This window comes from Myotis yumanensis, unplaced genomic scaffold (assembly GCF_028538775.1).
Source record: "Myotis yumanensis isolate MYYU_CA2020_CCGP unplaced genomic scaffold, mMyoYum1.0.hap1 SCAF_5, whole genome shotgun sequence".
Classification (NCBI taxonomy): Eukaryota; Metazoa; Chordata; class Mammalia; order Chiroptera; family Vespertilionidae; genus Myotis; species Myotis yumanensis.
This window is the reverse complement of record NW_027223756.1, coordinates 95760496-95786152: the sequence shown is the minus strand read 5'-3', so window position 1 is coordinate 95786152 and position 25657 is coordinate 95760496. Positions and strand designations below refer to the sequence as shown.

Here is a 25657-nt window from a genome sequence, read left to right as displayed (position 1 = left end):
GTAAGAATAATGTTCTCCTTTGTTAGAAGTCTGCAGAGGGCATGTTCTGGAAAGGTGAATAAAGTTATAAAAATAGAACCTGTTTCCACTGAAATGCTAGTGATAAATACACAAAGATTTATTCGGAAAATAAAGGTGAACCCTCAGTGTTGGGTGCATAAGAAGGTGGGGAAAGGGGATGGGACTCACTTACAGGTCAATTAGATGAGGGATTTAAATCATTTCATTTATTTAGGTTTTATCCATTTAACTTGATTACAGACTCATCAGGCTGCCCTATACTCCTTTGGTGTCTGGTTTCATCCTTCCTCCAGAATCTTTGGGTTCATAGAAGTCAGTTTGGTAAAGAAAAATACATCAGTAATCATTTATTTGCTTGTTAGTCTTTTAAAGTTCAAAGGGTTTTACACTCTAGGATCATCCAGTGACAATAGTCAGTGCAGGATTCATTCTTGATGTAACACTTTCTGAAGCTGCTTGTAAAGCTAGGATTGATTTGCAAAATCACAGGAGGAAATAAGGGTCTCAGAGAAGAGACATTGGAAGGTTTGATAAAATACCTTAACCTGAGGATGGCTGGTGACTTCCTCTCCGTTTATGGAGTAGTACGTTTCACTATAATTTGAGGCCAGGAACTCCCTGGAAAAGAGGACAAAGAAGTGCTGAGGTTTACCGGTTTTTGACAGTGAATAGATAAAACCAATTATGTGAGCTCGAAGCCTCCAGACTGCTTTCGAATCTCAGAAACTCCTCTTACAGTGAAAGTGAGAAGCAAAACTAATCCCACTCCCCTGGAACAACTTTCTACCTGGATTTCATGGGTTGGTAAAGACTGTAGAAGAAAAAGAAAAATATTCTGGCAGCTTTAGCAAAGGGGCACCTTGAGAAGAACGTGGAGAAAATATTATCTTGGTAAAAATCGCTTGCCTTAGGAGTCAAAATTAATGCAAAAAATCTCATTAGAGACTATAGAAGTCACAGGAGAGGAGAATATATCAGCAATATTTGCTAAAACTCTGTCAACACATAATTTTATATCCACAAAAAATGACCTTTGAAAATGAAGAGGAAAAAAAAAGACCATTTCAGGTAAAATAAAACTTTCTAGTTTATTTTTATAGGCATTTAGGTAACACAGCTATGTGCATTTGTCAAAACTCAATGAATGTATAATCAGGTTTGTGCATTTCAATATAAAAAATTTTAACATAAAAAAACACACCTGTCAACCCTAATGATATGTTTGTTTTTTAGGAGGGATTTTATTGAATTTTTTATGCAATATAATTTGAAAGGCATAAAAACAATGAAGGGTGAATGAATAGGTAAATACATAAAGGAATTATGATATGAACAAGTATAATAAAATATTAATGAATATTTGTGTATATGTCTATCTTGATGCGATTATGGGTATCTGTATTTATTAATGGGTATATAAATGTTCACTATAAAATTCTTTCAATTTTGCTCCATGTGCAAACAGAACTTGCTTTGATATCTATTTTAAATAAAGTTCCCTTAAGAACCATGGTTCTCAAATTTCCTTTGTTCCACTGATTCACAAAGTATTTGTGGAGTATTCTTAGAGTGTGTAGAGCTCAAAGCACTCCAGTACCCACAAAAGGGAGTAAATTAGAAACTGGAGAACAGTGTCTATAGTTGTTAGGCTGTTGAAATGATGTGGGCTTACATTTGAAGGGTAGGAATTCAGGTTATGTACAGATGAAAATGACTTAAATTCACTTCACTGGAAGTTTTTACAAAAACGGTTAATACTATAGACCAATAAATCTATGTTATTAAAATCATAATAGAACTTACCTTGATCTTACAAGGTGAAGTATGAAGGTTTTTTTACTTAGACTTATTTCATATAACAATTCGTTGTCATAAGTTTCCTGAAAAACAATATCCATAATGTGAACTAGATATGTGCTCCTTCAGTGTGGGCTGAGGGTGGGTAATGGGGTGGGTAGTCTACCCAGAGTAGAGCTCTCCTTTCAGGCAAAATGGTAAATATGGACAAAGCTGAATTTATAAGGAAGCTAATATATGCAGGCTTTTGCTTTCCAGTTATTTTTAAATAAATGTTTGATGCTTATTTCTAGTTAAAAAGAAGGTAAAATGAAAAAATTCATATTGCCTCTGTATCCAGAAATATATGTTATTATATGTCCTTGCAGTGTCACTCCCCAATAAATCTTCTGCTTATGTATTTTTACCAGTTTTGTGTACACTGTCTTGTAGCTTACTTTTTTTTACATAAAAGTAAGTTATGGCCATGACCACTTTTCTATTCTAATAAGTATTATTTTATAGTACGTATTTTACTGCTGAAAAGCATAATGTGAACTTATTTAATCTACACTTAGATCAGAAATTTGATTTGGCCTATTCACTACAGGTAGACAGAATTTCATTGTCAACAACATGGAAAAAGTGTAAAGTTTTTGGTAAATACTTCCAGATAACCTTGAGGAATGGAAGTACAACTTTAGAATTTCACCAGAAATTTATAGTGGTTCTTGTTTCCTTGCCTTAAATATTATAATCAATAGGATTGTTCAAATAATGAAATAACTTATTGTCATAAATTATTGTCTTTAATGACAATTAGAATTGATATTTTCTTTTGTTTAGTTATTTGTATATTTGTATATGAATTTCTAATTTATGCCATCTTACCATTTTTTTTCTGGCATCTTATTTATTTATGAATGATAAGAATTCTTTATAATTTAGGGATTCACAGTTATTGGACATATAGCTTACACATTTCTTCAATTTATTGTTCATACATTTATTCAATTGATGTTATTTCAGTCACAGTGATCATATGGAAAATACAATGATGCACACGTTAGCGGTCACTGCTCTCATGAAAACCATAGTGTGGCAAAAAAAAAGAAAATCAAGCAAATGTAATTGAGTATTATAAGCATCTTAAGAGGAGAAACATAGTGACTGTGTAGGAGGGTATTGAAAGGAGGAGTCAGGGACAAGGAAGAACACATGCAAAGGTCCTGAGGTAGGAAGGAGCTTGTCGTATATGAGGAACAGAGAGAAGTTCAATGTTGCTGGAAAGTCAAGTTGAGTAGAAACGGAAATGAAAAGTAGGAAGGAGCCAAATCATGTACAGCTTAGTGAGCCATTTAAAAGAATTTAGACCTTATCTTAAGAGCAAAGAGAAGCAAACATTTTTGGCAGAATAATGCAGTAGGTGTGATATTTTAGATGTCTTAATTATTGAGGGTAATGAGTCAGCAGAACTCAACATTTAAAGGCTGTTGCTGTAATACTGGTGGTTTGGGCAGGGAAGTGGCAGCAATAATAAGGAAGAGTAGATAATTTTGAAAGATATTTACATGATAGAATCTACAAGGCTAGGCGATTGTTTGATGGGGGAGGCTGAAGAGAGGAGTCAAGAACTACTTCCGGTTTCTGGTTTGTGCCTCGACTAAGAGGAAGGTCTTCTGAAGAGAGGCAACTTTGAGGAGGGAGAGGGGAGTTTTGTATTTGTTAAAGGTAAGGTGTGCATCAGTTAGGACTTTTTTTATTGCAAGTGTAACATAAAATTAGGATTTTATTATAAAGACACAGTATTCGTAGTGGGCAGGCAAGAAACAGATTCTCAGTTAAATGAGAGTTGAATCCCATTTTACAACAAGATGACCTTTATGTGTAGATATGTAGGTGTGTGTCTATGTCTGTGTGCATAACAGGATAGTATCTCAGGACTTTTTAAAATGTGAATGAATATAAATTTTTATATTAGCTAATATTGAGGAACAATTTTTACATGTCAGATGTGATAAAGTTATTTTTTAACCTTGTCATTAATAGTTTTAATGAACAGGATATTTAACTTTATTTTTTATTTTAGAATTTTATTTATTTAAGTTTTAAATTTAGTTTTATTTTAGATTTAGAGAAAAGTTGGATAGACAATATAGAGAATTCTCATGTAACTCCACAACTCACGTTTTCCTTAATGTTATTATGGTGTATTTGTCACTACTAATGAACCAAAATTGATGTTACAATTAATGTTTACACTTAGCCAGATTTCCTTCATTTTTGTGTACTGTCCTTTTATGGCCATAAGATCTTACCCAGGACACCACATTACATTTTGTTGTCATGTCCCCTTAGGCTCCTCTAGACAATAACAGTTTCTCAGACTTTCCCTATTTTGGATGACTTTGACAGTTTTGAAGAGTACTGGTCAGGTATGTTGTAGGCTGCCTCTCAATTTAGGTTTTTATGAGTTTTTTCAATGCTTAGACTAGGTTTATGGAGATTTGGGAGAAAAACAAACAAAGTGCCATTTCCATCACATCATAGCCAGAGTCCATACCATCAACATGACATCCCTGGTGATGTTAACACTGGTTACCTGGCTGAGGTAGCATCTGAGAGCTTTTCCACTGTAAAGTGATATTTTCCCCTTCCCTCTTCCACTCTTTGAAAGGAAGTCACTAGGCACAGCCCAGGCTTAAAGGGTAAGGAGTTATGCCCCACCTCCTGGGGAGGGGAATATCTACATCAATATTTTAATTCTTCTGTAGGGGATGTCTATTCTCACATTTATTGACTTATTAAATCACTTATTTATATCAATATGGTGTCATAGACATGTACTTTATGTTACAGTCCAAAACTATGTCATTTATTGTTGTGCTCAATTTATTGTTTCTTCCTTGGCCATCGGGAGCGATTTCAGTTGGCTCCCATGTTCTCTTAACTTCTCTCCTCATTGTGGGTAGAAGTTGTCTGTTTGAGAACTTCCTTACTTCCTGGTACAAGGTGCTCCAAACTCATCTTGTGTATTTCCTGCCTCAGTTCAGGCTCATCTTGTATATTCATTGTGGGACTTTTAATGTCAGTATTGATTAAGTCTTAATAGATGCCAGAAGAGCCCACCAACTTTTACACAATGAGTGGTAGAAAGCTGGTTTTGCCCTCTTAGCTGGGTACCAACAATCCACCAGTTAAGAGAAGGTGAGAAAAGACTTAGAGTTCAAGACAAATCTATTTGTAAGGAGATTATCAGAAGAAAATGTTAGAGTAGACATTCTTTCCAAAGGGCAACAAACAGTTGCTTTTTCATCATCTCAAGCCATCACTAAAGAGGCCTCAATAGTACCATTGGGAACATTACAATGTGCCTTAATTATGACTGAGAGACCTAATAAGTGGAAGCCTGGGAGGCTGGCTCTTCTAATGGCAGAGGGAAGAGAAGGCACTGCCCGGGAAAGGTTTGCCCTCTCAGGAAGTGTTAGGTCACAGTGACAGTAAGGGTTCCCTGTGGGCCAAATTAAAAACCCAAGGCTCAAAATGCAGTTGCCCGGGAATGAAAATCCAAGGGCCAACATTGAATGTCTTTTACAATAGTGGGGATTGAAAATAACCTCATTTTAAAGTTTGCGCCCATGATGTGTATTATACATTTTCTACATAAGTAAACATTTATTACTTTAAATAATAAAGTTGTAACTTTTTAATTTTAACACCTGAATAAACATCCTTCTAACCAATGGGCCAAGTAGGCCTTTCTGTTGCTGTGAAAGTTGTCCAACTCTGCTGCAGAACCTGTCAGGCAAGTAAGCCTGCATATCAGATCCCTGTTCACGGGAGCCAGCCCAGAACAAGTGAGTTGCTTTACATCAGTCTGAAAAGCGGGTGGTGGAGCTCCTCACATAAACTGAGAAATGTTCATGGAACCCCCTAACATCTGAGCTTGACTCCTTGTTTCCTAATCTATCAAGGGCCTCTTTCCTCTTCTCTTCCATGTCCCACCCACCCAGGCACAGGCCGTCACTGATGGGGAGTCCTGAGAAGAATTGAGACTTCTCTCCTTTCTTGTTTGCTTCTAATTGGAAACAGAGGTTGCTTTCCACATGCCTGTAAAAGCAATGCATTTTAGGTATTATTTCAAAATCTGTACCTGTAGGTCATAATCATGAGTGTGCCAAACATCTCGCTTCTGTATCACAGGAAGCCTTTTAGGATAAACCAATTCTTGACCCTCTACTCCACGGACTGCCTTTTCTAAAAGGAAGCATAAAGGGAAAATACATGTGGCATTAACATGTACCCACAGTGACTGGATAACAGAATTACTCTCACAGAGTCCACTTGCTCCCAATTAGCAGCCATGTACAACATCACTATAAAATAGCACCCCTGCTTTACAAGGAAGGACATTGAAACAGATGTTTCCAAAGTAGAAAAACGTAAGTACAATTGGAAAGGAGGCAAAGAAATCAGGGTGCTTCGGCTTCTTCTATCTTTTAACCTTGTTCTATGTTGTCACTTTTGTCATCTTACTCTTCTCATGCCTGTCTCTAGATTCTGCCACCTGCCAAAGCCTGCCCTAGAATGGACTGTTTCCATGCAAATCATTGTTTCTATCTCCCAGGGACAGTTGCATTTGAAGTCTTAACTCAAGAAGTGAAATAGAAGGCTTCCCTGGTTAAAGGGAAGGTTAAAGGATTTTAGATACTCTTCAATCAGTGTTACACAGAATCTACACATTTCCTGTCACACTGGTAGAAGCCACACCAAAGAGCCATGTGGAGGACGTTGGAATCTGCTCTTTTATTTGAATCAAAGTTTTACCATATTATTAGCAGCACACCTAATTTCTCTGATTTCCTTATCTGCAAGTGGAGATCATAATATAAACGTTTAAGCATGCTAATCTACAAAGTGGCTCATGGCTAGCACAGTGTCTGCCACATTACAAATATTCAGTTCACCCCTGCCTCCTTGCCCCTGTAACTCAGGGTGTTTAAGAGTGACATGGCATTTCATAGAATCACAGAATCTCAAGATTAGCTCTAATCTAGTCCAAATCATATGCTGTGTTCCCAGCAAAATCATCAAAGGATATTAATGTTTTTATCACTTGCATTTAAATGTTGTGATTAAAAAGACATCACCTCATTGTACAATAAGAAAACCCTGATGAAAGGATTAAGACATACCTTTAAACTGAGAAGTGAATAAAATCATGAAAATTAAACTCCCGGAAAGCATTCTGAATGATTCTGGTTGAAGAGGGATGCATGTGCTTGAGAAAAATATGTGCACAGTTCTTTGTCCTTGCTCCCACAGTAAGGATGAAGGGTCTAACAGATAGTTAGACAGTTTTGATCCAGTTCAAGGAAGTGTTCCTTGACCCACGTTACACAATTTGTAAGGTGCTTGAGGCTAAAACCTGGAGGGTGGACAGCATGTACTAATTAAAGGCAACCACTGTGCTGGTGGTGCAGGTGGGCTGGGCAGAGATCCCTACTTCACGCCCACTGTAAATGATTCCTAGTGTACTAAAAATTCAAAAAAAGAAATCATGTATGCCTCAGGAAAAAATGATTGAAGAATGTTATATAAACTTTGGTCAAAGAAGGTCTTTTTATTCAAAATGTCACATGCTATAAAGGAAAATTTGATATAACAAAATAGATAGAAATATTGAGCACTTTCTAGCTAAATAATGGCCTTTAGGATGCTGTATGAAACACAAGTTAGTAATCTTTATTTTACTTCCACCCTGATAAAAGAACCCAGGGAGTCATTAGGGGCAACAGGGGGAAATAAGGAAAAATAACTTTATATATTTTTTAAAATATGTTTTTATTGATTTTAGAGAGAGAGGGAGAGGGAGAGAGAGAGAAATATCAGTTGGTTGTTACTGCATGCCCTTTACTGGGGATCAAGCCCACAGCTTGGGCATATGTCCTGACTGGGAGTTGAACCAGCAACCTTTTGCTGCGTGGGACAACACTCACCCAACTGAGCCACATTTGCTAGGACTATTTTGTTTCTTCTTCCATTTTTATTGAGATGTAACTGATATACAACTCTGTCTAGGATGTACAACATAATGGTTTAACTTACATATATTGTGAAATGATTACTACAATAAGTTTAGTTAACATCCATCATATCATATAGATAAAAAAAACAACAACAAATTTTTGTGGTAAGAGCTCTTAGGATCTAGTCTCTTAACAACTTTCCTATATATTACAGAGGAGTGTTCACTATAGTCACCATGCTATCCTTATCTGTAAGTGGCGATTACACTCCTAGTTCTTACTTATCACTGTACCTTTTGACCTCCTTCATCTAAACTTACTTATAAAAACTCATTTATGCTATAAATTTCAAATTAATTTAAATTAAAAGACAAACAAAAACTCTATAAATGCATGCACCATCTATATGTATAAAAGGCTAATATGCAAAGTGTCCCTTTGGGAGTTCAACCAGTAGACCAGGAGTTCGATTGCTTGCTAAGACATGAGCTGACCACCAGGGTCAGTGCAAAATGAAGGAAGGCCCCAGGTGACAGCTGGGAGGCCCCTATTGGCCCTGATCGCTGGCCAGGACTAGGGACCCTACCTGGGAATGAATTTCAAACACCAGGCCTCTAATATATAATAAAAGTTGAGGGTAAATGTCCCTATAATATAGAACTTCTTCAAATCAATGCAAAAAAGAACACATTAATAGGCAAATGTGTAAAGGACCTGTGCAAACCTACCTATATGTCTGTGTTCTCTTATTATATTAGAAGAGCTATCCCTTTGCCCATACATCCTTTATCTGTGTGTGTGATTCTACCCCCAACTCTGTTTCACATTATTGATTATCCCTATAGTAGTCCCAAAAAACATAACCAGTCTATGACAATTGAAAACTTTCTTTTGATAAGCTTAAGTAAGCTCAAGTTTTCCCCCTTTCAAAATATCCTACCATCAATCCTATATTCTACAAGCACTTACCATTATGTTTTTTTAATTCCCTTTTCAGCTAAACTTCTCACAGAATTTATATAATTTTTAGTAATTTTCTTATCTACAATTCATCCTAACACATTCAACTCAGGCATTTGCCTTTATGATTCTACCGATATAGCTGCCTATCTCCAAGGAATTCACAATTGCTACATCCAATGGATATTTTGGTTCCTCATCTTACTTGCCCTCTCAGCAATATTTGGCACTATTGACCAAGCCACTTCCTTTTAAATATTATATTTAACTTCCTAGATAAAAAACAAAACAACAAAAATGAAGCCTGAAACAGATTTCTATATCAAAGGGGCTCTGTGAGTCCAAATGTCAGACAAAAGCAGATCTTTTTAAAAATTTAAAATTTTACTTTTTTTTGGAATGTATTTGAGTGACATTGGTTAATAAATCATATTGGTTTCAGCTGTACAATTCTATAGCACATCAGCAGTATATTGTATTTTGTGTTCATCACCGCAGATCTTAAAGATTTTGTTTCCTTCTTATTTCTCTGCTGCAAATCAACGAAGCAACCTCTCATAAGATGCTAATCTACTCTCATCTTTGTTTCCATGATGGGTTTGAGGTTGTAGATTCTCAAATTCATTACCTATTGTCACCAGGATCTGTTCTTTACATAATAGTCAGTGGGGGGTGTTTTTCTTGGAGGCCTCTAAGCAGAGCTTGCCTGCTGACCCCTTTTGATCAACCTCACAATCCAGATACCCCTAGGGCTTCCCTCCTGAGCTCTCTCCTCTCCTTTTTTCCCCCCTCAATTCGGCTCCCTCTTTTTGTTTAGCGGAGGGGTTCTCAACCTGTGGGTCTCGACCCCTTTGGGGGTCGAATGACCCTTTCACAGGGGTTACCTAAGACCATCAGAAAACACATATATAATTACATATTATTTTTGTGATTAATCACTATGCTTTAATTATGTTCAATTTGTAACAATGAAAATACATCCTGCATATCAGATATTTACATTACGATTCATAACAGAAGCAAAATTACAGTTATGAAGTAGCAACGAAAATAATTTTATGGTTGGGGGTCACCACAACATGAGGAACTGTATTAAAGGGTCCCAGCATTAGGAAGGATGAGAACCACCGGACTAGCGCAACTTGGCAAGCAACCCCCCAACAGTGGTGAAAGCATAGGAAGGATGACAGATGACAGAGATTATCTAAATCGGAAATAAGAAGCAGCCCACTCTGCAGACCAAAAATGCTTATTCTTGTACCACCTTTGTAAAGAGAAACATGAAGAAAAGGGGAGATAAATTCAAGTACATAAAGAGGATGAACAATAATATCTTATTCAAACTATAATAGTAATGGCAAAAGCTTCACATAGAAACAAAAAATTAGCATTTTTCTGTTTGATTTTTAAAAGAAATATCATTATAAAGTACTCCAAAGCCATATTAATCATCGGGAACTTGCAATTCTCTTTGTAGAAGCCAATTTCAACCCATGAATTGTGCTGTAAGTGCATTGAAAAGAACATTCAATTCAGAGTCAGGAGCCCTCTGTTCTCCTGTGATTAATTCTGCCTCCTCTGGCAAATTACTTATTTTCTGGGTCTCTGAGTCTTATTTATAAGTTGAGACTGTAAACTATTTGATCCTCGAGGACATAATTTTAACACCAGGATGCTATGTTTCCTTGCTTTTACTGATTTTTTCCCATTTTCTAAGACCTTCCTCATTGATTTGGAGCTTTTATCCCCATCATACTTTTCATTTCTAACCACAGATTTGTCCATTAATATGCATAGTAAATGTCATGCAATAAATACAAGTGTCATAAAAGATCAACTTACTCTGCCTCCCAAATGGACAAAGTTATTTCTGGGGAATGGCAGACCCAGAGTAAATAGAGTATAAAGAAATTTCACCCAATTCTGATAATCCTGTGACTTAGCTAGTGACATTGAACAAATTACTTAATATTCCTAGAGTTTTCATTTCATCATGGAAAACTAGAAATAATAGTACTTTGTACATAGGATCCCTGTGCAGGTTAAGTGTGATAATGAAAAATTCATAATGTATATTGTTGAATGATTGACATTATTTTCCACCTTCAATTTAACTGTTTCATAAGATCTTTATGAAATACACTAACTTTTATAAAGTCAAATGGTTTAAACAAGATAGACTTAAAGTCAAATGGTGTCAGAATATAAAATAAAATGCAACATTATTAGATTTTCTCTTGTTGGATTAGTAGGGCCAAGGTGATAGCATTTTTAATTCTACTCATAAAATTATGTCACCCCTTCTCCGCACTCCTCAACAAGCTGTAATTTTCTTCATCTTTAACCAAATTATAGTAACTCTCTTAACCTTGCATGCCCTTCCAGCAACCACAGTATTTCTGTGGTTCCTTTATAACAAGGTCCTCTCAAAGAGTTATCTATAGTCACTGTCCCTAGTACTTCATTCTCTCTTTAATCCACTCCAGTCAGGGACAAGAGACAATCTCTTTTCTCCCCACCTCTTTTCTGAAATTACTCATCAAGGTCACCAACCATCTCCAGATTTTTAATTCAATGGTCAATTCTCAGTCCTGATTTTATTTCTCTGCCATGTCTGACTTGTTATTTGACCCTGTCTTTTTGGATACATGCTTCTTACTTGACTTCCAGCCCTACTGTTTCTCCCTGATTAGCTGCTCCTTCTTACTTGAAGTTCTTCACTCATGTCTCCTCATACCACAGGCCTGTAAACAGCAGAGGGCCCCAGATCTCATTCTTTGAACTTATTCTCTTTTCAGTCTGTACTTATTCCTTTGGAGATCTTACCAAATCACATGATTCAAAAATGACTGTTATGCTGTTGATTGCCAATTCATAGGTCTCAGAAATATTTTTTTCCCATTCAGTTATCTATTTGGCATTTTCATTTTGATGTCTGGTGGGCATCACAAATTAAATATATACAAAAACAAAACTCCTGATCTTCATCCTTAAAACTGTTCCTCCAAATGTCTTGCTCATCTCAGGAAATGACAATGTTGTCAATCAGTATAGCTACTCAAGCCAAAGATCAGAGAGTGGTCTGGTCCTGGAAATCTCTTTCTCTCTCACTCCCACACAAGCTGTCAGGAAATATTGTTGACTCTTCCTTCAGAATAGACCCAGAATCTAACCTTTCATCTCCTCCACCACTTCCACTCTGACAAAAGTCCTCAGTCATGTCTCACCTGGATTAGGACAACGTTCTGATAAGTGGTTTTACTCTATTTGCTTCTCCTTCATAGTTTATTTTCCAAAAGCAACAAGCCATCCCCTTAAGACAGAAGCAATGCTGTGTCATGCCCCTCTTTAAAATATTCCAATGGCTACCATCTTACTGAATGGAAGCTAAATGCCTCATAATGATTCCACACTATCTGGCACCCTGTGCCTCTTGCACCTCATGCCCTCCTCTTCCCTTCAGCTCTCTTCAGCCACTCTGTCCTTCTTGTTCCCAGAAGAAACATGCCAGCACGCTGTCTTCAACATCAGGTCTCCATCCTCACCTTTCTTAGTTCTTTTCTCAAATACCATTTTTTCAATAAGATCTACTATGTTGTACACTCCATTTTATTTTATTTTAAATATGTTTTTGTTGATTTCAAAGAGAGATAGCAATATCAATGACCAGAGAGATTCATTGATCAGCTGCCTCCCACATTCTCCCCACTATGGATCTAGCCTGCAACCCAGGCATGTGCTCGGACTGGGAATTGAACCATGACCTCCTGGTTCCTAGGTCGACACTCAACCACTGAGTCATGCCTGGTGAGCTGCAAATCCCTTCATGCAATACACCAAGCTCTCCTTATCACCTTTCCCACTTGGCCAAGACTAAGCAGCTGGTCAGTGAAGACTTCTATTTATGTATTTGTTTTTCATCTGTCTACCTGCACAGAATATAATGTAGATAATGTTGTCTGTTGCTCAGTGTTATGTCCCCAATATCTAGAATGGCACCTCCCACAAAGTAGACTCTTGATAAATGCTTTTCATGGAAATTAAGCATTTTTAAGGATATTGTCCTTACAGTTTATATATATAATAGAGGCCCGATGCATGAAATTCATGCAAGAGTAGGTTTTTCTTCCCCCAGCTGGGGGCACTGGCTTCCCTTTTGCACCTGGGACCAGAGCTGGCTTCCCTCTGGCCGCCCACAGGCACCCAGGACCCCAGCTTCCCTCTGGCCCTGGCTTCATCTGGAAGGATGTCTGGTCTAATTAGCATATTACCCTTTTATTATTATAGATTTTTAAGAAACTAGTATTATCAATGAATGTCTGAGACTCTTCCCTCTTCTGTCTTTCTGAAGGGGATACCCTAGACCAGTGGTCGGCAAACTGCGGCTCACGAGCCACATGCGGCTTTTTGGCCCCTTGAGTGTGGCTCTTCCACAAAATACCAAGTTCTGTGCATGGGCCACAAAGTTTCAATCGCACTGTACGTGCGCGCCCGCACGTGGTATTTTGTGGAAGAGCCACACTCAAGGGGCCAAAGAGCGGCATGTGGATTGCGAGCTGCAGTTTGCTGACCACTGGTCTAGACGCATGGTGGCCAAGTATAAGGAGAAATAACTTACGTCCAGACACTTTCTGCAAAATATTTTAAGATTTGCAACAAAAAAAAAAGCAGGAACTGATCATTTGCTTGGTTGGCCTGTTCAGTTCTTGGTGTCCTTGCTCCTTTTATCAGAACTCTGTGTGAGTTCTCCCACTTAGCCGGTTCGCCTTTCATCTTCCTCCAGGTTCAGCTGAAACACCTTTTACAGGGTTGATTGAACAGAACTTAGAGTATACTAGTCAGTCTTTTATGGCTTAATCATATTCTTCATTTCATGCCACCCTCTCCTCCAACTTGACAAGTATAGTAAGTCACTCTCTGAGGTGAGGGGCCATCTCCTATCCAGCTTTCCTGAACCCACACATCTCATGCCACATTCTTCATGATACTTCTGTTACCCACCATAGAACAGCTGTTCCTTCCTTCCCCTGACTCCTAATACTCTGCCTACTTCTGCCCCACAGTGTACATGTTAGTGTGTGAGAAACTTGGAGTGAGTTTTCTCTCTTTGTCTGCTTGCTTTTGTAGACTAGATATAGTGAAGTCTAAGGTATTTGGTAAGTTTGTCTAGATCTCAGTTAAGTGATATAAATGAGTCCCATGCCCTCTGTTACTTCTCTCAAACACTTGCAATGCCAGGAAGTATTAGTAACATTTTCAGCTTATCTTCTGAACCATGTGCAAGCCCTTTGAAGACAGAGACCATGGCTAACATTCACATGTTCCCTGCAGGGTCTAACAACTCCAGGCCTTGTACACTGTTGGGACTCAATATATAGTATATTCAGAATATTAATTTATTATAACTTTATTGCTGCACTCAACTTGCAGAATAGGTGATAAACATTATAAATTTATTGTGACTGCAAAAGGTTCCTCTACCACTCTACACTTTCTGAAAATTCAAGCTTCTCTGGGTCTTTGTATATCTAACACAAGGTTGCTCAAAGGCCCCAGAGTCACCTGTGAAAAAGAGCTAGGCAAGACCATCAAATACTAGGAGCCAAGATCGTATTATTATTTCTAATAGATTGGACATCCATTGTGCCTTTTTTCTGAAACTAGGAATGAATGTGATAGCATCTCTATAGCTTGCCCAATGCTTTCTCCCATAGTCATGCCTTCTGGCACAGCTAGATCTCTGTGTGCCTGTACTAGCAGCACTCCATTAATCATGGGCAGAGGCTGCGCATGGCTCCCAAGCCTGAGCCAGAAAATCCTCACAGCAAGGCTGTATCTTCACAAAGACAAAGTCAAGGACGCGATGTTGGCCCTCAGATATCCCTTAACTCGGAATGCATGATTTTAAATCAGGCTTGAAATTAGCCCTATTATCTAATGATGAAATAAAATGTATACCCTGAGCACTCCACTCTATCAGGCAATTGCTCATTAATCTTTAACAATATGTGGTAGTTATACTTTTGACTCTTCCAAAACTTAACTACATCAATGGCCCCCTTAGATATCTGTGGGGAGATTGGTTCCAGGTCTCCCCACTAGGGACACAAAAATTTGAGGATGCTCAAGTCCCCTATATAAAATGGCAAATATCAATGTATACAATTGGCCCTCCACATCTGCGTGCTCCCAACTATGGATCAAAATGGTATAGATATTTATTTTAAAATTCACGTGTAATTGGACCCACACAGTTCAACCAATGTTTCTCAAGGGTCAACTGTACTCACTTAAACAGGACAAAATTTATATATATAATATTTAGATATTAATTGAATGATGAGATTTGTCCACAGATATGAACTCTATAGAAGAGTATTGTATAAATTAAAATAAAATTGTTGAAAAATAATTTAGATGAAGTCAGTCACCTCTCAAACTCTGACAGATTTTTGGAACTGGGTGCTCAACAGAGATGTGTTCAGCAGTGGAACAGGTTAAACAGGATTAGGGGGTGGGGCTGTGCTTCGAGATGAAGCTACCCACTATATCCCAGATGAATGGTATAGAGGTCCATTTGCTAGAGTAAAAAGATAATTATTTATTCTGAAGGCAATGGCCACAACGTTTTTAAACACAGAAATATTGCGTTAGACTTATTTTTTAATCATATAATCATATGGATATCTGAGATGAATTGGCGTGTATAAAAGAGAAAATTTACATAATATATATGACATATATATTAGTCTCTCCCCTCAATTCCTGGCACAGAACTTACAATTTCCTAAGTGATAGGATAATTTCTTGTTCTAATAGTTGGTCTTTGACCCCATCCTTGACACAGGCCTCCCCAAACCCTTGTAATTCCTAAGAGATGAGAGCACTGGGGGTATCTTTTGTTCTAATGAGGTGACTCTGGTGAGCTCATGGATGGTTCCTGTATGGAGGCTGGTCACCAGAAAGACCAAGCCATGATTAGAATCTTGGAATTATTAGCCCCACACCACCGTCCTCTAGAGCAGTGGTTCTCAACATTCCTAATGCCACGACCCTTTAATACAGTTCCTCATGTTGTGGTGACCCCCAATTTCATTGTTAAAAATTGAACATAATTAAAACATAGTGATTAATCACAAAACAATATGTAATTATATATGTGTTTTCCGATGGTCTTAGGAGACCCCTGTGAAAGGGTCATTCGACCCCCAAAGGGGTCGCGACCCACAGGTTGAGAACCACTGTCCTTGAAGTTTTCATGTTCTAGCAATATTTTTTTTCCATAGGAAAGGCCAGCTAGTGACTATAGTCAGTTCTTTATTTCTGACAGCAGGTGTCACAATTGCCTCATAAAAGAGAAGCATACTGCATTTTCTTAATGCAAAAGAGAAAGCACTAATCACCTTAAAATGTGGTTTTAAAATCTATTCAGTTAGTATCATGGATTGCCATAACAATAAATAAATTTCTTCTAATGACAAGTAACATGCAGGTAAATACATCATTGATTTAGTAAAGTGATTGAAGAGAAAAAAAGGGAACATCAGCTCATTAAGCGTGTGTGTGTGTGTGTGTGTGTGTGTGTGTGTGTGTGATATCCATATATACAACAAGCAATATCCCTAGTTCATAAATGTTAAAATGTGAAAGGATGCTACTACCTATGGCATCAAGGAAATATGGTAACTAACCACATGCTATTTGCAGGTGCCAGGTAAGACCCACAGCCCTCACCACTGCTTCCCAGTTTCTCAGACATCTGCCTCAGTTAGCTTCCCTTGCACAGACTTTAACTCAGGAGAGGAGCAACCAAGTGCCAATGCCCCTGCTGGTTGGTACCACAGAAAACAATGGAGATTTTTGCAGCTAGCAGGGCCTAGGATAGTGAAGTATGGTAGTGGGCACTGGACAGTTGATTATGGACATGGGAGGTTGTACTCTTCTTTCATTTAGACTCTGGGGTGGTTCGGAGGAATGTAAGGAATACTGTCTGCTGTCTGTGATAGAGCCTGTAGCAAGTGCCTGCTGTTCCAGTAGTTGGTCCACAGCAGGAGCTCAATAAGTGCAGGGAGATGAGCCGGCTAACAGCCTCTAGAAGGTGCACATCCCAACCTCAGCAACAGACCGTGAGGACTTCATCTCTCAGGGGTCAGCAGAAGCTTGGACCTGCCCCTGATCCTCATGCTCATGGAGAGCTTTGCTGTTGAATATTGTTTGTAGGTAGTTTTCTATTTTAAAAGGTTTCATATTTCTCTGCACTCAATTTTGGGTCCTTCATTTTGGCCAAGACCATCATACACTTTATTGGTGGATATCTTTGTAGGACAGGAGGCCTACACATAATGAGTCAGAAAAGGTGCCCTCTGGTAGCCGGGCTGTGAAAATGTCCTGGTATATTCCAGACATGAGTGCCTCTTCCTCAAATTTACAACTTCTTATGTACTTCTAGTTACTCCACAAAGGAATAAATGTTACCATAAACAAATAAAAATAAAGGGAAAATTTATAAAGCCTTTAAATGATCAATTACCAATGGATGTGAAATTTTCCCCCATGGAGACAGCCTTATCCTGGAAGATCCATCTCTAAACTACATTTCTTGGCTAATACTTCTGTCTAAGCAAAATATTAGAGGATGGGGAAGAGAGAGTAGAGTGCTGGTCATGAAGCCTGGTTCTGGTGGAAGGTGTGTGACAGGAGTCGTTACACACCAGCGTTAGGAGAGCAAGGCATCAGGATATGAAACAGGACACACATGTCACGCTCAGGCTGAATAAGGGTCGGCAGTCACTGACCTGGCTGCACACGCTGACTTAGAAAAAGCCACTGGTGTTTCACTGATGTGACAAGTCAGTGAAGAGCATTGGGATTTGCATCCTGTTGAGAATGTACAACAAGAAAAAGCAGAATCAAAATAGGGAGGGGAAACTACTAAAACTAATATGTTAGTTTAGCAAGGTCATAAATTAGATACACAGTTCAATACAACAGAATAAAAAGTCCAGGAATTAACTCTCATATATATGTACTTATTGATTTTTTTTGTAAATGCACCAAGGAAACTCAACAAATGGTGCTGGAACAGCTGGATATATATATATATATATATATATATATATATATATATATATATATACTAATAAAAGAGAAACATGGTAATTAGCGTACGACAGCTACCCTTTCCATTGGCTAATCAGCATATCCTTATGCAAATTAACTGTCAGCCAAGATGGCGGCAGGCAGCCATGCACTGAAGCGAACAGGGAGGCTTGCTTGCTCCAGTGACTGCGGACTCCAACGTTCCCCGCCTGACTTGACGGCCTCTCAGCTGCAACTCTAAGCAACTATGTTGCAAATATAGAAGCTAAACAAAACCCTAGAAACCAGCTTTCAGTCAGCCGGGCTTCAGCCAGCTGGACCACAACATTGTATCAAATACAGAAGGTAAAGGCCAGAAACCTGCTTTCAGCAGTGAGGCCACAGAGCTAAAGCTGGCCCAGAATAGAAAAAAGAAAAAGAAAAAAAGGAGCAGTTGGGAGCTTCAGTCATCCGCCAGCCTGAAAACGGCCCTCAGCCCCTCACCCAGACTGGCCAGGCACCCCAGTGGGGACCCCCACCCTGATCCAAGACACCCTTCAGGGCAAACCAGCCAGCCCCCACCCGTGCACCAGGCCTCTATTCTATATAGTAAAAGGGTAATATGCCTCCCGGCACCGGGATCAGAGTGACAGGGAGCAGCGCCCAAACCCCCTGATCGCTGTGGCTCTGTGTGTGACAGGGGGCGGGGCCACAACCTCCCTATCTTCCCTGCTCTGTTAGTGATAGGGGAAGGTGCCCCAACCCCCTGATCAGCCCTGCTCTGTGACTGATAGGGGGGAGCTCCCCAACCCTCTGATCGCCCTGTGGTTCTGTGTTTGACAGGGTGCGGTGCACCAACCCCCTGATCGGCCCCTGCTCTGTGTGTGACAGGGTAGAGCCATAACCTCTCCATCAGCCCTGCCCTGAGTGTGTGACAGTGGCGGCGCCCCAACCCCCTGATTGGCCCTGCTCTGTGGGTGATAGAGGGTGGCACCCCAAACCCCCTCCACGGGCCTTGCTCTGTGTGTGACAGGGTAGAGCCATAACCTCCCCATTGGCCCTGCCCTGAGTGTGACAGGGTGCAGCGCCCCAACCCCCTGATCCGCCCTGCTCTGTGTGTGACAGGGTATGGAGTCCCAACCCCCCTGATGGGCCCTGCTCTGTGCGTGACAGGGGGTGGTGCCACAACCTCCCCATCAACCCTGCCTTGAGTGTGACAGGGGGCGGTGCCCCAACCCCCCAATCAACCGTACCCTGAGCGTGACTGAGGGTGGCATCGCAACCTCCCAATCCGCCCTGCTCTGTGCATGACAGGGGGTGGCGCTCCAACTCCCCAATTGGCCCTGATCTGAGCCTGACCAGGGGCTGCACCTAGGGATTGGGCATGCCCTCTGCCACCCGGGAGCAGGCCTAAGCCAGCAGGTTGTTATCTCCCGAGGGGTCCCAGACTGCAAGAGGGCACAGGGCAGGCTGGGGACCCCCCTCCCCCCTGAGTGCACAAATTTTTGTGCACCGGGCCTCTAGTATATATATATATATATATATATATATATATATATATATATATAGTGAACATTGGACCTGACCTGTTTAACTTAAAGTGTATCATAGACCTAAATGAAAAAACTAAAATAACAAAAGTTCTAGAAGAAAGCATAAGAGAAAATCTTTATAACCAAGGGGAGCAGAGATTTGTTCACACAGAGCAAAAGGATGTTGCCTTTTTAAAGTTTGAAGTTTTTAGTTTTAATAAAGTATAATTTATGGTAAATCATCATAAAAAGGCAACTCCATGAAGAAAATGAAAAATCAAATTGCAATCTAGGAGAAAATACTTGCATGTGCAGTTGGCCCTTGAACAACAAAGGTTTGAAATGCATGGGTCTACTTATATGCAAAGTTTTTTCAACAAATATACAATTGGCCCTCTGTATCCCCAGGTTTTGCACTCACAGATTTATACAACCGGGTATGGAAAACAGTACAATGTTTTCAATCTGAGGGAGTCTGTGGATACAGAGGACTGACTACTAGTATGTGCATTGTCTACATCATCTATATATATAAAAGCCAAGCAATTGGAATGATGGAACGACCAGTCGCTATGATGCGCACTGCAGCAGCCAACCCGCCTGATCAGGGTCCCAATCGTACCCCCCACCACCCGTGGCCTATCTCCCATGCCTGCTCTGCCCTTGATGGGCCCCATTCCATCCCGATTGGGGGTGGGGCTGGCCGGCCAGGCCCCTGCTGGCCTGCCCTGCCCCTGATTGCCCCTCCACCCTGCCCCATCGAGGGCAGGGCCAGCCGGCCAAACACCAATGGCCCCTTCCCCCGGCCGTCCCTGTCCCCAGTTGGCCCCCATCTGGATGGGCTGGCTCGACTCCACATGTATATGAATTCCTGCACTGGGCCTCTAGTTTTATATAAGGAACTTGAGCATCAATGAGTTTTGGTATCTGCAGGTGTCCTGAAACCAATTTCCTGTGGTCAAAGTTACACACTGATTTTCACCAGCACAGGGGTTGGTGCTCCTACTCCCCAACCTCATGTTCAAGGGTCACCTGTATGTATATGAGACGTATCGGAATACTTGTAGTACATATATCTGGCAAAGAACCTGTGTCCAGGATACTAGAACTCAAAAATGATAATAACTACATAGTCAAAATCCAAGAGATTTGTGGGCCACAGCTAAGATGTGAGGCAGGACTCCAGTCACAGGCAGAATTAACTAAGAAAAACACAAAGGAAGAATCCACTCTTGTGACTGGAGGTTGAGGTTAAGGAAAAAGAAAGGAGATATTGGAGAATTTAAGAAGGAAAAAGGAAAAGTTTTATGAATTCCAGAACAAGAGATGCCATGGTTGGACTAATTTTAATTCTGAGGCAGAATAGAGGATACATCCCAGAGGTTCAGTAGTTACTCTTGGCCCTAAACTTCCTCAAAGCCATTACAAGGGACATCCGCCTGACCAGGCCTAGCAGGTTCCTTCTGGCTAACTGTGCTAGGATGCCTCTTGGGCCTGCTAGTCTGGGGACGAGACCTTGATGTTTGGAGGCTTGTGATACGCCACTGTGAAACAAGTGATTCAACCCAGGCCACTGATTCTTCTAATCCAGGCTTTCCCCTAATTTTCATATCCCTGGACAAGAAACTGAAATCTCCTCTGGATGCGGCCATTCCCTTTTGTGCTCCTGTCCATGGACAATAACCTGTGGCCAGTGGCTCCCTGCACGGGCTTTAGGTGACAGCTCTGTGGACCCTGCAAACAGTGTCAGTAACTATCACAGGTAATTCAGTGCCACTCAGCGGGGTGCATGAGTGTGTGTGTGTGTGTGTGTGTGTGTGTGTGTGTGATTGGCAGGTCCAGAGGAGGCCATTCCAGAGCACGCATGCCCCTCTGTCCTGAGTCCTCTTTCAAAGATTCCTTTCAGGTGGAAAACTCCTCTCAGGAGGGACTCTCCCTGTCTTACAGGTTTATATTTTCTTAAATGAATAAGAAAAGAATGAGGAAGAGAGAGTGCTGGTCACGAAGCCTAGTTCTGGTGGAAGGTATGTGACAGGAGTCTTTACACAGCAGCATTAGGAAAGGGCAAGGCATCAGAGATGAACCACAGACAATCTGAGTCCCAAATCAAAAGTAGAACCAAGATATATGGGTAAAGTCATTCCACAATGAACAAGAGCACAGTTATGGGAAAAAAGAAGGAAATAAAACAAGGAAACAGGACAAGGTACAGAAAGATACCCCAGTCCTTTGGGCTGCAGTTTCTGCAAAGAGCAGTTTGCTGCATTTTAAGTCGATGACTATGTGTTTGTGTTTTACACTGCTGTTTATCTCTTACTCTCATTAAGTATCCAGTAAAGTTAATTTCGGGGAAAAGCACTTTAGTTCACTGTGCTAAGGGAACCTCAAGAAAGAAACTTTTGTTTTCCATTATGCAAGATCTATTTGTGATAGATGAGGAATACCGTATGGGGACTTGGCATGGGGGGTCAGCAGACAGAGTGAGCCCAGCCAGGGTGCAGGAGGACAGTCAGGCGCTCTCTCCCGAACATTTGAAGAGTTATGGATTTTTCCTATGTGGTGGACTCAATTACTTGTAAGTAATCTCTGTAGCTGACCTAACTGCCTATTTCAACAGCACTGACCTCTCCAACCTTGATCCTCCCTCTCAGCTTCTTTTCATCTATCCACCGAAATGTTTTTACCTACCTGTTGCCTTAATTTCTCGGTGCTTTCTTACATTCCATGATCCTTGTTATATCTGAGAAAACATCACTTCTTTTTCCCAAGGTGGTCAGGGGAGACTCTCTTTCTCTTCCAGGTTTATCTTACCTTGATTATTACCATTTGTCTATGAAGATACCCAAATCCAAGTTAGTGTTATTTCAGAAAGGAAAAGGCCTGCCAGTTTTGAGTTGTCACTGCGTGGTGGTGACTTGGGGGATGAACAAAGCTGAAAAGCTGTCCCTAATAGTTTGATATTCTGATATTTAATGGTAAAAATGCAGAATGATTTTATAGTCCCCTGAAATAAAGTGGTACCTGCCTAGGAAGAATCTTTTCTGATCCATCTATCGAGGAGAGATTTATTTTAATCCCCTCCAACCCTTTCACCCCTCTCTTCCCTGGTGAGCTTTCTCTGACTCTCTGTTTAACTGCCTCCACTTCTCTCTTAGAATGTGTTGTCTATGTCTGTGATTACAAGGAAGAGAGAAAGGCAGGGTAAAATCAGGGTAAGGCCTGATTGCAATGTTTCAAGGCTTCTTTGGTAAAGGAGGCTCTCTTAGAATGTGTCTGTGATTACAAGGAAGAGAGAAAGGCAGGGTAAAATCAGGGTAAGGCCTGATTGCAATGTTTCAAGGCTTCCTTGGTAAAGGAGGCTCTTTGAGGGAAACAGTCTCAGAGGTTGTATTGGAGATGAAAGCCAGGCTGCTAGGTGGAGATATCTCAGCAATCTTGGTGGCCAGCTCAGAAAGCAGGTCTACACAAGCACATTCAGCTGGCCTCAACTGAGGCAAGTTGACAGTGGAATTTCTAATTTAGAAGAGCCACAGAAAGAGTAAAAGGGCCAAGAACTCACTTTTCAGAGTGAAAGTGGGAAAGGAGAAGGGACATGGCTACAGCATCCTGGGATAACAGCAGCACTCCTACTGATCGGATTGCATGTGTCAGTAGAAGTATTCGTTAATTCATTTTCATGGATCGTTACATTTCTTTACAAATAATACAAACTACAGATATTTGTTCATGTGAACATGTTTTTGCTGCCCTCTGTTCTCACTCTTGAATGTGGCCTCTACTATAAGATGATCACTCTCTAAAACAAAACATATAGATTTAGGCCATAAGGAATTGCGTTCTACAAACTATTCTCCCATTTGTACCTGATTCCTTTGAGAATTCTCAGTAAAGCTCAATAATCAGGTTCTCTGACACCCCCCCCCCCCCCCCCCCCCCCCCGCCCAAATAGATTGGTTTAGAGTTTGAAGGACTTACAAGGATCCTTTGGAGGAGTTTATTTCTTTTAGAACAATAGCGTTCCTCAGACATTGTGTGGAACTCTCTTTTCCCATTCTCTCATGACTTGTTTTCCCTTCTTTTCTCTTCTTCCCTTCCTTCCTTCCTCCCTCCCTCCCTCCCCTCCCTCCCTCCCTCCCTTCCTTCCTCCCTCCCCTCCCTCCCTTCCTCTTTCTCTCTCTCTTTCTTTCTTTCTTTCTTTCTTTCTTTCTTTCTTTCTTTCTTTCTTTCTTCCTTCCTTCCTTCCTTCCTTCCTTCCTTCCTTCCTTCCTTCCTCCTTTCTTTCTTTCTTTCTTTCTTTCTTTCTTTTCTTTCTTTCTTTCTTTCTTTCTTCTTCTTTCTTTCTTTCTTTCCTTTCTTCTTTCTTTCTTTCTTCTTCTTTCTTTCTTTCTTTTGTGCCAAGCTATGTATTAGGTGATAAGCTATGTGTTAGGTGATAAGGAATGTGCTAAGTGTTAAGATGTTGGACTTGTGGGACACCCTTTCCTCAAGCAGTACTCTTTCTTCAAACCATCATTCCAAAGAAAGCTCCCCAGCAGAAACCTCAATGGGATACTTTCTGGCATAAGATTCCAGAATACCTGCTTTGCCGGGAGCCGGTACAATCTTTGCTGCTTGACACAGTCATTGCAGGGAAGAAGCATCTGCACAGCATATGTTTCAGGGGATCTGGCGTATATGGCATACTGTTCTTGATATGTTTGCTCCCCTTCTTGGAGCTGTGTGTTTTAACCAAGGTCACCTCTCCCAGAAAGGTTTTTTCCCCAGGTAGGGATTTTTCCCTGAAGTTAGGGAGGGAATAAAACCCCTTAACTAAGTGCCAGGTGGGTAGTTAATCACTTTAACTAAGAACAATCATGCTTAAGCTACATAATCTTTACTCCCTGGAATGGAGATAAGAAATGCCCTACACCTTTGGAATAGAAAATTGACAGGATTAAAATCAACTGGTATAAATACAGATGTAACAAGACAACAAGACACAGAACCTAGAGACAGAACCTAGCAAGAAAACATGGCAAAAGAACCTGACTGGAGATCTGGGCTAGAACCCTGGGCTGGAGACCCTAGCGAGAGAACATAGACACAGAACCTGGCTGGAGAACCTGAACAGAACCTGACTACAGAACTTGGCAAGAGAACCTACCAGAACTTGGCTGGAGATCCTAGCCAGAACTTCGCTGGAGGTCCTGACCAGAACTTCGCTGGAGGTCCTGACCAGAACTTGGCTGGAGATCCTGGCTAGAGATCCTGGCTAGGCTGCTGATCAACTGAAGGCTGTCTCCATGTCATTCCTTCTTCGCCGACTCCATCCACACCTTTGGGGACCCCTGGACCTGTTGGGGTTGGAACCCAGCACTGCTTCAGAACACCTCCCTTAAAACGTGGCTTTGCCTCATACATTTTCATGATTAAAAAAAATAAATAAATATTTTTTTATTGATTTCAAAGAGAGGAAGGTAGAGGAAGAGATAGAAACATCAATAATGAGATTGATTGGCTGCCTCCTGCACACCCCCTTCTGGGGATCCAGCCTGCAAGCCAGGCATGTACCCGGACCGGGAATCAAACCTGTGACCTCCTGGTTTATAGGTCAATGCTCAACCACTAAGCCACTCTGGTCGGGGCTTTTTCATGATTTATTCTGGTGTCTCAACAGCTGGTAAAGTCCTCTCTAGCATGTGCATTCATAGGTATTTCTCATTTGGTTTTGACTTCCTTAATCTTAAACCTGGAAAATTATTTTCTAAACCACGTTTTCCATACACACACTCTCCTTTCCAAACATAGGCTCCTTGCATTAAAAATATTTGTCTTTCCCTTAAAATTGTCACAATCTTGTTCCTCACTTTCTTTTCCAAAAACTATACTCTATGACTCCCCTCCTGGAGGGCTCTTCTCTTGTTGCTGTGTCCTCTTCGAACCACATAGTGCCACTTGGGCATTAGCACATTCTCTTCAACTCTCCCCTCCATTGTACTTCGGAGACACTTCATTCCCCACCATCCACAGACAATTATTTTGATCCATAAAATCAATAATGCCACCTCCCTCCCTCTGACCCCCATGCGGCACTTACATTCTTCTCATGGCTGATTGGGACTCTGCTTCCATTATATTCAGCATCCTCGCTCACTCCAACCTTCTAGGACAACTTATTCCCCAAATTTTCTTTTTTGTAGGCCACATCCATGTTTGAATGGAATTCTCTGAGGAAATGTATAGACACATGCGTGCACCACCTCCTCACAAGATATGCCCCTT

General features: G+C 40.6%; 1 protein-coding gene across 1 annotated transcript in view; it reads right to left on the bottom strand.

Annotated features, from left to right (window-relative positions):
• ADAM7 (ADAM metallopeptidase domain 7) overlaps nt 1–12006 on the bottom strand; it is a 91045-nt gene extending 79039 nt beyond the window's left edge. Inside the window, exons 1-4 of the mRNA XM_070417028.1 lie at nt 11898–12006; nt 5951–6054; nt 1825–1901; nt 561–639 (exon numbers count right to left, since the gene is read on the bottom strand). Coding sequence (XP_070273129.1) covers nt 561–639; nt 1825–1901; nt 5951–6054; nt 11898–12006 — 369 coding nt within the window. The remainder of the gene's footprint in view (nt 1–560; nt 640–1824; nt 1902–5950; nt 6055–11897) is intronic.
• Between the last annotated feature and the right edge of the window lie 13651 nt (nt 12007–25657).